Consider the following 11,995-nt stretch of genomic DNA (forward strand, 5'->3'; position numbering starts at 1 on the left):
TTACCCATCTCAGCTAGACTGCTGCTCATGTTAGACACAGCCATAGTTGGGCCTTAGGTTGGTTGGTTGGTCGATATGGGGGAGGGGACCAAGGACCAAGCAGCAAGATCACCGGTCCCATCGGGTTAGGGAAGGACAGGGAAGGAAGCCAGCCATGCCATTTCAAAGGAACCATCCTGGCATTTGCCTGAAGCAGTTTAGGGAAATCATATAAGACTTACATCAGGATGGCCAGACACACGTTTGAGCCCTCGTCCTCCCGGATGCGAGTCCAGTGTGCTAACCACTGCACCACCTCCCTTTGTAGTTGGCCCTTAGCTGAGCACTTGTAGTGTACAGCACTTTGTTTATCTAAGGCTGATTACATTGGTGAATCAATTACCTGCACCGCCACTGGCTCAGAGGATGTCTCCCACAGTAGCAGACAAAATATCAGGAACAAACACCATGACTAAGACTACGCCCAATTCCCAGAAAACCAAAGTCATTAAGAGAGTAACCACTGATTACTTGTCCTTTTAGAAAAATAATAATTATCAAGAAAAACTGTTTAAGAATCATGGAAATCCTAGATTTTCAGAGTTTTTACTTCATTGCACTATCATGACTGATTTCATTGTTCTCCTGAAATAATATTACAACATTTCTCAAAACCCTTCCATTCACTGTAAAAATTGTAGCATTCTGTTGCCTAAATTTTATATGAGTGCAGCACATACACAATTTGTGAATGTGTGGTGGTGGGGTGCGGCACATAATATTATGTTCGAATGCAGAAGTATAAGGAACTGTTGTACTTACCGTGGAATGCATTTGGTGTTATTGTTTTCGTAGTAAAACATAATTTCTAAGTTAGTGATGCCTCTATAGTCAGGTGCACGAACCCACATGGATTCCATGTGTTTCTGACCGGGTGCAAGTTGCCCACCCGGAAGGGAAATTTTTATGACTTCTGGAATAGTCCCCTGTCCAGTATCACAAACTGGGTAACCAGCACATGAAATCAATTCTGGTACAGATGATGCAAGATATAAATTACTCAATGGAGCACTACCAATGTTCTTGAAACGTATGCTAACATTCTGCATTTCACCACAAAGCATCTCTGAACTCATATTTTGAAATGATACCTGCAAAAGTGAAATGAGATACATTATAATAATACTACTTTAAATATATTATGGCAACTACAGGAAACTATGTGTGGAAAACTATCCATTTAATGAAAGCACTTTAGAAATTATTGAGTTCTGGATGATTTCAAAGTTGACTTCATCTGAACAAATGGAAAGACAAAATGGTGCTCATTGTTAGATAGCTCAGAATTCCAATAAACGTTCAGAATTGTATGTACAAATTAAGGCTAGAGGTTCAGTCCTGTAACTGACAATACCAATGCAGATAAAGCTTTTTTATTACTACGTTCCTTACTACTGTTAATAATGAAGATACAGTTGCAAAAACAATTAAAAATTGACAAGTAAAGAGTTCAACATGTGGCATCTTAAGAAATTACAACACATGAGAATGGGAGAGTTAATATTTATTACTTTTTCTGTGAAAACAGGTTACCCTATGTAACAGGACAATAAATTGAAGAAAAGAGCCAAGTGCTTACAGCTTCAACTGAGGCATCACTCAGTTCTCTCCAACACAGAAGTGGACCCTGTTGGTGAAGGATGTTTATTGGTGCATTATACACTCTTACAAAATTAAAGGAATAACAGCCATTGGCTACAAAAATTAAGTCTTTTGACCTGGTTTTGGTACTACTATGAGAGTCTTCATCAGAAGTAACACATTCAAACTGGCATGTCACGTATAAAATAAATATCAAGCGATAAAGCTTTAGTCACAAAATTTTTAAAAAAGAATACATGGGAGGCAAGCCACCATGGACTGCTCACACACGTCAAGCCACAGGTAGCAATACAGATACCTCTGATGAAGGCAATCATAAAAGTGCCGCAACTGGGTCAAAAGACTTAATTTTTCCAACTGAGGGCTGTTATTGCTTTAATTTTGCTTTCCAAATGGTCGCTGACCATGAAGCTATATTTAAAACTCTAACACACATTTATTTAGTTACACCTATGCTCACTTTGTACCAAAATTATGTGCATTTCTCACAGTATAACAGTGAGACTAAACAACAAGTTACTGCCACAATACTGTATCTACTACATTATCTAACTCAACAGCTTAACAAATATTGTAATACGAAGCGCTTTGTGGAATATAAATAACTGAAGGTGCAGTGGTAACAATTCACTGTTAAACTGAGGGGTTGAGCAGTCAAGAGCCACACAAAGAAGACTGAAAACATTGATAAGCTTTCATACTAGATACTGTTTTGAGCTGCAGTGATGGTAAAACATAGTTGATCAGGACAATGTAGCCATGCAGGTGTAAGTATGTGTTGGTATACGTATTCTGTAGTTAGCAAAGTTTTCAGTCTTGAGTATATGAGATGTGATTGCACCTTGTCTGTTACTGCAATGACAGGCAAGGTAGAACCATGCGTGTAAGCTTCAATAAACTCACTGCTGTGGTGCCTTGTATGAAGAAAATGATTTTCAGACTTGTTTGTGTGTCTATAAAACATTCAACGTATTAACTATATGGTGAGATGTTAACTTTGTCCTTCAATTATCCGTAACTTATCATCAATTTAAATTTATTTTTGGACAAACTGCTAGAACATAAATTGTAGTTAACTGAGTCAGTGGAAATTAACATACTTAGCACCTAATGACATCTGTTACCAGAACTGATACACATTGCCATTGCCACTGACAGCCACGTATCTCCCCCTCTTCAGCTTCTTTTCCCCACACTAGAGCTTTCTCAATCATTTAACCTCCCACCACATACATCCAGCACTCACAAGAAGAGAGATAGAAAGCAGTTTTCTGACCTTTTAAGTTTACATATGCACCATCCATCATTCACGTACAAGAAAGTGGTGGTCATTCTTCATTTCTGGCTAGTCATTTACATTCTCTTAAGGAATAAAACAGACACATCAACTGTGTACATAAGTTTTTCCTTGACCACCTTGTGATTTAATAACTGACATTTTACACTTTCTGGTGCTATATCTCTCATGGAATCTTTCAATCCACAGGACATAAAGGCACAAAGATTGTAAAGGACATCCTCCCGAGATAGGAAGACTTTTTAAAAGAGTTGCATAACACAGATCACAATCCAGTAACTTTGGAACATGAATTATTGTACAGTGCGGATGATGATGAAAACTAGATGACTTACAAACTACTCATATTAAAATTAAGAAGCATGAATGAAGGTGAGAGGGGACAGTACCAGCTAAATACAACTACAAAAATAGTAAACAACAGTATTCACTATCTTTGACCATTTTCAGTCTGTATTTAGAAAATACAATGACCACTGGCCGCTAGATTTATTTATTTATTTATTTATTTGCGTCAGAAGCCATACAAAACTCTAAATCACATGACTGTACACTTAAGAGATACTAGTAAATCAACATTTACATTACTTATAATTTACATAGATTACATAATCAACTAAATGATCTTCACCCAGAATTGAGCAACAGCAACTGCATCCCCTTCAGCCTTCATCAGTTCTTCATTGCTACATGACTGCAAGGGCAGTAGCACAGGTGATTCACTTTCTGTGCTCTTATTTATTCACATTCTGGTGGTACTTTGGAAAATGCCCATTTGACAAGGTTGTCCTTGGAGTCAACAACACTTGACCTTTGTCTTCTCAATGATCTCCAGGAGAACCTATCTAAAGTACCTCCAGGTGATAGACACTCAGCAAATTTCATACATGTCTGAAGTTGGACACTTCTACCTACACATACTTGTTCTTTGGCAGCAAGCTAAGACACAATGCTGACAGTGAACTAGGAAAACTACAACTGGATTTCAACCTGGATCTCAGTGGTCGATGGCTACAGAGAGATTTTAGGTAACAAGGGAGTAAAAATTGGAATAAGAATAATATGGTGTTTGACACTTGAAGATGACATGGTCTTTCTAGCAACAGACAAAAAAGAATTACAGGATATAGCTGAAGTTTAGAGAAAGATTAATGGAATTAAAGTCACCACAAATAACACAAAAGTAATGTAACTAACAAGAAATAAAAGGGTGAAGGTAACACTGAATAGTGGAATAGTACAACATGTGCAAAGTTTTAAATCCCTACAAAGCAGGATAGAAACCAAATGGTAGAGCAACACTGAAACTGAAACAAGGACAGCAATGGCGAAAGTGGTATTTTGTAAGAAAAAGAGAATTTTCTGCAACAATATGAACAAAGATTTGAAGAAAAAACTAATAAAATGCTTTGACCCATCTGGATTCTAGGATTTGGGGAGATGCACCGGGCCTGGGTTGAACCTGTCCTGCGAATTAACGGCAAGGGCCTGTATGCTGGCCACCACGTGGTTTTTAGGCAGTTTTCTCACATCTGACTAGGTGGATACCAATGCATTGTCTTAGATACACAATTTGCAAACATACAGAAAACACATACTTTCACATGAGATAACACTACACAGAGACACAGTAATTGTATACAAATTCCTACACACTGTGGGAGAAAGAGTGCAAGAAGGGCATCCAGCCACTCTTTATCTCTAACTCTGCCAACTCCAATAATTAACATGCCAACCCCATGAAGGAATAAAGGCCAGCTACACATCCTCTCTATCTTCATACAATTTTCACAATGGCCACAGTAATGTCTAAATGTCTACTACTCCGTTATGTTCCCTCCTCCATCTTTTTGTTTACTTTTGTCTCAAAATAATTCTCAGTATGCAATTCTACAGTGCTTAGAGAGCAATTTTTGAATGCTTTTTCTATTAAAAGTCCATGTCTCACTACTAAAAGTCAAAAATAGTAAAATTTTACAATTTTAACCTTTCCTTTTCAGATGAATGGAAAGCTTGATTTTGAAACCTCTGCTTTACTACAAGCATTCTAGGCCATATTTTACTCTGCTTATTTTTCTTCTTCCTGTTCATTCACTGTTTGTCTTCATATCTATTTTGGAACTTGCTTTATTGAATTCTTCCATTCATTGTTGATGTTTGATTACACTAGAGGCTGTTGTTGCAGTCTTCAGTCTGAAGAATGGTTGGATGCACTCCATTTGATTCTAACATGTGTAAATCTCTACATAAACCCCCTCCCCCTCTCATTTTGGTGATGGTTAATCTCCTGGGCTGATTCTTCTTTCAGTATTGAATTTATCAATAATATGATGAAATCTAATAGAAGCTATTCTACTGATATACATATTCTTCATGATAACACTGCTTGGAGCAATGTCTTGTGTAACTGACCCTGTTCCAGACATATCCATGTTACACGAAAACACACAACCCCTCTACAAAGTCAGTCCTGGACAGATGCTTGCAAAGATCAGCACAGCGAAATCATGCATTGCACCCGCTGTGTGTAGTTGTCACCACGAGTTTTATTCGAGTGACCTGATGACTACGCTGTAATTACACTGCAGCCACCAGTGCCAGTGCTGGGTTCCGAACAATTGACAACTTCCCATTTGCTCAGGCACTTCACAGCTCTGCAATTGGTCACCTCCATGAGACTGTCACCAGGATTCTGCTGCCACCTCATGGACACGGCATGACAGGCTACCATGCAGCTCTGCTGTGCCTTCAGAATCTGAGAGCTGCCAGCTGCCACTCACTGGCCATCAGTCCAATGTTACATCCTGGGCAACACTGGGACCTGCCATTCAGGACAGCCGTGTACAGTGTGTGGCCGCCACCACTGATTCAGCACCAGAATGCCACTACTGTTAGCTCAGCGTGCCGCCTCCCCTGTCACAGGCCACATGCTATGTCTCTCTCGCCTACCACTATGCCAGGCAATATTATAAGATAACTGCAGACCACCTCTGAGCCAAGAGTACACCCACTTGTTAATACACACACTTGTTAATACAAAACTTACTGAAAACAAGTTAAATATTTTCTGTAGATCTATACTGGTGATTACGAGACTCTTCCTATATTGTTGCTCATGTCATTTTGACCAGCATAGTGCAGTAACTCGATGTGTATAGTCTCACCAAGTCATTGGAAGTCCCCTGCAGAAATAATGAGCCATGCTGCATCTCTAACCGTCCATAATTGGGAAAGTGTTGGTGGTGCAGGATTTTGTGCATGAACTGACGTCTCAATTATGTCCCAAAATGTTCTACGCGATTCATGTTGGGTTATCTGTGCGGCCAAACCATTCGCGTGAACTGTCCAGAATGTGTTCTACAAACTGATGGTGATAGTTTTAGGGCGTTTGTGTAAAATCTGGAGGGGGAGTCAATAGGTCAAGAGTCTGTTGTGCTCATATTCACTTGGCAGTCCAGCCGCCCCACTAGTACAATGTAATCGGCTGGGAGAATATAGCCGTGTTGGTGTGTGTGTGTGTGTGTGTGTGTGTGTGTGTGTGTGTGTGTGTGTGTGTGTGTGTGTCAGTTCTTCAATATTATCTGACAGTGAGACATCCTTACTAAAATTAATGAAAAACAACAAAATACAGAAGAGCTGTGTGGCTAGTCAAATATTATCTTACCAACATAAAGCCAGCATTAAATTGCTCAAAAATGTCTCCTCAGAGGCCTCTTTCAAAAGAAACACGCATTCTAAATGAGTCAAGAACATTTATGATTATGCAACTGTATATGGGAGTAAGTACTATAACAGTAAAATTAAAGAAATTTGGGCTAATATAGAGAGGTATGGACAGTTTTTCTTCCAGAATACCATCCAGAAATGGAATTTGAAGGATTAACATGATACTGAAGGACTATGTACCTTCTGACACCTATAAGGTAGCTTGTTAAGTATAGATTTAGGTAAAGGAACTGGCCCAGTATTTGTTTCTGTTATCTAGAGAAATACTAGAAAACTTTTAATAGGGTAACCAGATGGAGATTTGATTCCCATCCTCATATGACTTAATCCACATACCTCAGAAAAACTCAAGAGACAAGGGTTCAATGCATTTGTAAGAAGTATTTACAAATCAGATGCTTTTATTAAATGCTGCACTCTATGGAAATCATCTAAACCTAATCTGTGAAAGAACTAGTGGTTTCTGCTATTACTGAAAAAAATTGTCCAATTTTTAAATGAAAAACTGAGAATTTTTCTCTTTAATAAAAGCTGGCATCATCTACATAGTTTGTTCATTCTTTGTCTTCCTTTCCTACTTTGATCTGTCATCTGACAAGTTTAATTATATTACACATACATTATATGTCAGAGACCTGAACATATAATTATTTCTGGAACATATAATTATTTATGGACGAAATCATTGAGATGTAAAGATGGGTGGCAGATAGTCAAACAAATGTATAGGGAGATGTATTTCAATGTCAAAACATAGTAACATTATTAACCACACACTGAGAAAAATTAACAGTGGTCCATGTGATGCACCAACTGGAAGAGCTTTCTATTGTGAATATTTTTGTCAAACAAGTGGAACTGATTATGGCATCAGTACAATTAAAAATGATACATCTGAAAAGATACACTGTGCCAGTTCAGAAACACAAGCACAGAGAAATGCCAGAAGACTGTACAATACATAAAAGAACCAATCTTTCTGTTCTCAATAGAAATAAGGTATTGCAGTCTCACAGATACATGTAGTTTGGTATGAGGCACCAAGCTGGCCAGCCTGCAGGAAGTGATGAAATGTCAAACGTGTTTTACTAATGTTTGAGCATTTACCTCTACGTATCAGTGAGTCTCACATGAACTGGAAAGAGTGGTGAAATTATCTCAGTCTTGCAATGGAATTTTATTTTTAGGCAATTAAAATATACTTATTTCTCAACAAATCCCTTTTCAGGGCCGTAAAATTTGTCCAATGGCTTTCCATTGAGGAGATTTTGCCTAAGCTTTAAGATAGATTCTTTTTCTCCACACACAAATATGTTTCATTTCAATTTTTCCTGCACACTTGGATCAATAACTGTTTAGTCTTTGTGAGGTAATCAATGTGAATATCTTCTGTATAACAGTTTAGACATGCCAAAATCTTTCTGGCAACTAAAAGAAATTTTGCCTTTTGTGTTGTATGGCCTCCAACTTTCAGTCACTGCTTTGATTATTACACAGGCCCACGATGCAAAAACTTTTTTGCTGAATATTACCTTATTATTTTGTTTTTTAGGGTGGTAAATACAAATATTATACTTAACAAACTGTATCACCCACCATTTCTTCACATTTTAGTTAAATTTATCAAATTAGGTGATTTAAAAAAAATTAACAGCTTGTATATAGTTAAAATACTTTAAAAATGAGGTGTAATGGATATAGATGATGTTGGTAGCACTGCTGAAAAACATTTGTTGTCAAAAACAGGTCGCTTCTATTTTTGTGTAAGCCAATGGTGTTTTGTTTACTGTCAACCTAACCTCACTTTCCAGTTTCCTGTACATATGCTCAGTACAATATCTAATTGTGGTTGTAAAAACTCTGCTAACAGTTCTTTTTATATTTATGGTGGATTTGTGATTAAAAACACCAAAGAAACATTACAGACTTTGTGAAAAAAGTTTATCTATCACACTTTGGATCTAAACTTGGTGATCAAGATAAATCTTGGGCATTGCATAATGTGTGTGTGTGTGTGTGTGTGTGTGTGTGTGTGTGTGTGTGTGTGTGTGTGAACTGATCATAATTCAAAAAACAAGAAGGTAATAAGCTACCATAACCTTCTGTCCGCCATCCGACCAGAAGTATTTTCTGATGTACAATCTGAGTTACATGAACCAGATGATGATGATTTCCACTGTAATACAGAAAGTCTAGCGCCCAAATTGTTGAATCAGACCAAGCTTAAAGATCTGGTTTGAATCTGGGCTTAACGAAAGAAAAAACTGAATTGCTTGGCTCTAGATTAAAAGAGAAGAACTTATTGGCAGTTGGAACCAGCATATACATATATAGCAAGAGAGTGCAGCAATTTTCCAAGTTTTTTCCAACAAGAAGGTGATTTAGTGTACTGCTCAGACATTCCCGGTCTGATGATTGAGTTTGGTAGGAAGACTGGAGGCTGTTTACTGATTCATTCAAAACTAGTTTTATTACACAATGTTTGCAGATGACACTGTAATTTACCATCTAGTAAAATCATCAGATGATCAATTCCAATTACAAAATGATCTAGAGAGAATTTCTGTATGGTGTGAAAAGTGGCAATTAGCACTAAACAAAGAAAAGTGCGAGGTCATCCACATGGGTACTAAAAGAAATCCAATAAATTTTGGGTTTACGATAAATCGCACAAATCTAAGGGCTGTCAACTTGACTAAATACCTAGGAATCACAACTGTGAGCAACTTAAACTGGAAAGACCACATAGTTAATACTGTGGGGAAGGCAAAACAAAGACTGCGCTTTGTTGGCAGAACACTTAGAAGATGTGACAAACCCACTAAAGAGACAGCCTACATTACACTTGCCTGTCCTCTGCTGGAATATTGCTGCGTGGTATGGTATCCTTACCAGGTAGGATTGACAGAGGACATCAAAAAAGTGCAAAGAAGGGCAGCCCGTTTCGTGTTATTGAGCAAGGGGCCGAGAGTGTCACTGATATGATACACGAGTTGGGGTGGCAGTTATTGAAACAAAGGTGGTTTTCTTTGCAGTGAGATCTATTTACGAAATTTCAATCACCAACTTTCTCTTCCGAATGCGTAAATATTTTGTTGACACCCACCTATGTATAGAAAAATGATCATCATAATAAAATAAGGGAAATCAGATATTGAATGGATAGATTTAGGTGTTCCTTTTTCCCACACACCATTCGAGAGTGGAATGGTAGAGAAGTAGTATGAAAATGGTTCAATGAACTGTCCGCCAGGCACTTAAGTGTGAATTGCAGATTTGCCATGTAGATGTAGATGAAATGGTAGCATGTATGCATCTATACCTGTTTGATGTTCTATACATATGAAAGAAAGCTACCAAAACCTAGAAATAGTGCTAAATAAAATAGGCTATTCTGTTCATGGTTGGATGATATGTGGCAATCTAAAAGTAACATGTATGCTCCTTCGTCAGCAAAGGTGGCTTTACCAAATTTACTTGTTTCTTGTGTGAATGGGATGGTAGGGCTAGGTTCAACATTGGTGCAGAAAAAAAAAAAAAAAATGGTCTGTGAGAAAGTCTTTAAAATCTGGTGAGAAGAACATTCTACACAAAAACATTTTAGATCCAAAAAACGTACTCCTACCACCTCTACATATAAAGTTAGGCCTAATGAAACAGTATGTAGAGGCTTTGCTTAAAGATAGACCATGTTTTAAGTATTTGTGCCAAAAGTTTCCACACATTTCAGAACCTAAACTAAAAGAAGGTGTCTTTGTCAGGCCTGACATTAGAAAATTGATGTTTGATGTGAACTTTAAATCCACAATGACCTTAAATGAGAAAGATGCATGGGTATCATTCAAGCAAGTCGTTACGAAGTTCTTAGGACATGAAAAAGACCTAGAATATTTTTCTATTATAGCTACAATGTTAAAGAAGTTTAACACTTTAGGATGTTTAATGAGCCTGAAAGTTCATGTTTTGAACAGTCACCTTGATTACTTCCTGGACAATATGGGAGATGTTAGTGAGGAGCAAGGAGAGCATTTTCACCAGATTTGAAAGTGATGGAAAAACACTACCAAGGCCACTGGAACACCAACATGACGGGGGCCTCCTGTTGCTCACTTCACCGAGAAGTTCCGCAAGAGATTCATCATAGAAAAAGCTACACAAGAAGCTTCAAAGAAGAAAGAGAAAGAAAGAAAATACAAAACAGTTCCAACTGACAAGTGAAACCTCTGTTAACACATATCACTGTTTTAAGTAGCTTACTGTAAATACAAACCATGCTTATGTTGTAACGAAGCATTTCATTAATTTCCCCGTTTAACGTGTAGCATAGGATTTTGCACATTGCTTGAAAACTGTGGGTGATACAACAAAACTAAAGCTAGATTTGGATTCAGCTCATAAAAATCTATAAAGATCAGCAATCAAAGTAAAAAAAGATTTTCAAAAACATTTTTTGTTGGCCTGTGATGTTGTTTTCTTCGAGAATGCTTTTGATAAGTATACAATAAATGATGTTTCAGTTGCCTACAGGACTCTCTCATGATTAATTTTACTATAAAATGTACAATATTCTTTCCAGTGATATGCTTATGGCATCACCTATACAATGAACCTGTAATTGCCAATCATCAAATACCACATTTTGTAATTTCTACATGTTTTCTTTCGTGGTAGCAGTTTTGGGACATCTTTAATATATACCATTTTAAACAGAAGTATGGCCAGATTTGGTGCTGCTGCTCATTTCTTAATCTATATAAAGTGGAGAAGACTTCATATAAACTTTAACCAGCTGTCTCACTGATGGTCACAACAAATTTTAATAAAACACAACAGGGAATTATGGGAAAGAAGTACAAACAAAGCCAGACTGAAAATTAAACTGACATCTTATTGTCATTAATAATCAAAATGAAGCATCACAGAAAAGTCAAATTTTATTGATATCAGCACAATTCTATGCCAGCCCAAATATTTTCTCCTTGTCCTTGTAAAAATCCCTACTAAACTGTGCAACGTGCTAAACATGTTCTTCAGCTATTTTTATAGGAAATGCAATTACTACAATAAATTAAATCTGTGGCATTCTTCCTCGTATATGGGTGGATATACATCTCTTAAGGAAAAAAGATATTGTGATGAATCAACTTTTACATGTGTAACATCAAATAAACGTAGCCAGTAGATACAGTTCTTAGAAAATGCTTGCTGTATTGGTAAGGGTGCATTATTTACCGATCCTTTCTTTCTTGTGCCAGATAGAGCCAATGGTACAATATGTTGAAGCTGTATCTGTCACCTCAGTTAGATGACTATCAACTGAAAGCATTCTCC

General features: G+C 37.3%; 1 protein-coding gene across 6 annotated transcripts in view; it reads right to left on the minus strand.

Moving 5' to 3' along the window:
- The window catches only part of LOC126273168 (trafficking protein particle complex subunit 8), a 269,428-nt gene that overhangs the window by 88,695 nt on the left and 168,738 nt on the right, over positions 1-11,995 (minus strand). For all 6 annotated transcript variants that reach the window (XM_049976647.1, XM_049976646.1, XM_049976644.1 and 3 more), the window contains one exon: positions 802-1,130. In XM_049976647.1, the coding sequence (XP_049832604.1) occupies positions 802-1,130 (329 nt within the window). The remainder of the gene's footprint in view (positions 1-801; positions 1,131-11,995) is intronic.

Source organism: Schistocerca gregaria, chromosome 5 (genome assembly GCF_023897955.1).
Source record: "Schistocerca gregaria isolate iqSchGreg1 chromosome 5, iqSchGreg1.2, whole genome shotgun sequence".
Lineage (NCBI taxonomy): Eukaryota > Metazoa > Arthropoda > Insecta > Orthoptera > Acrididae > Schistocerca > Schistocerca gregaria.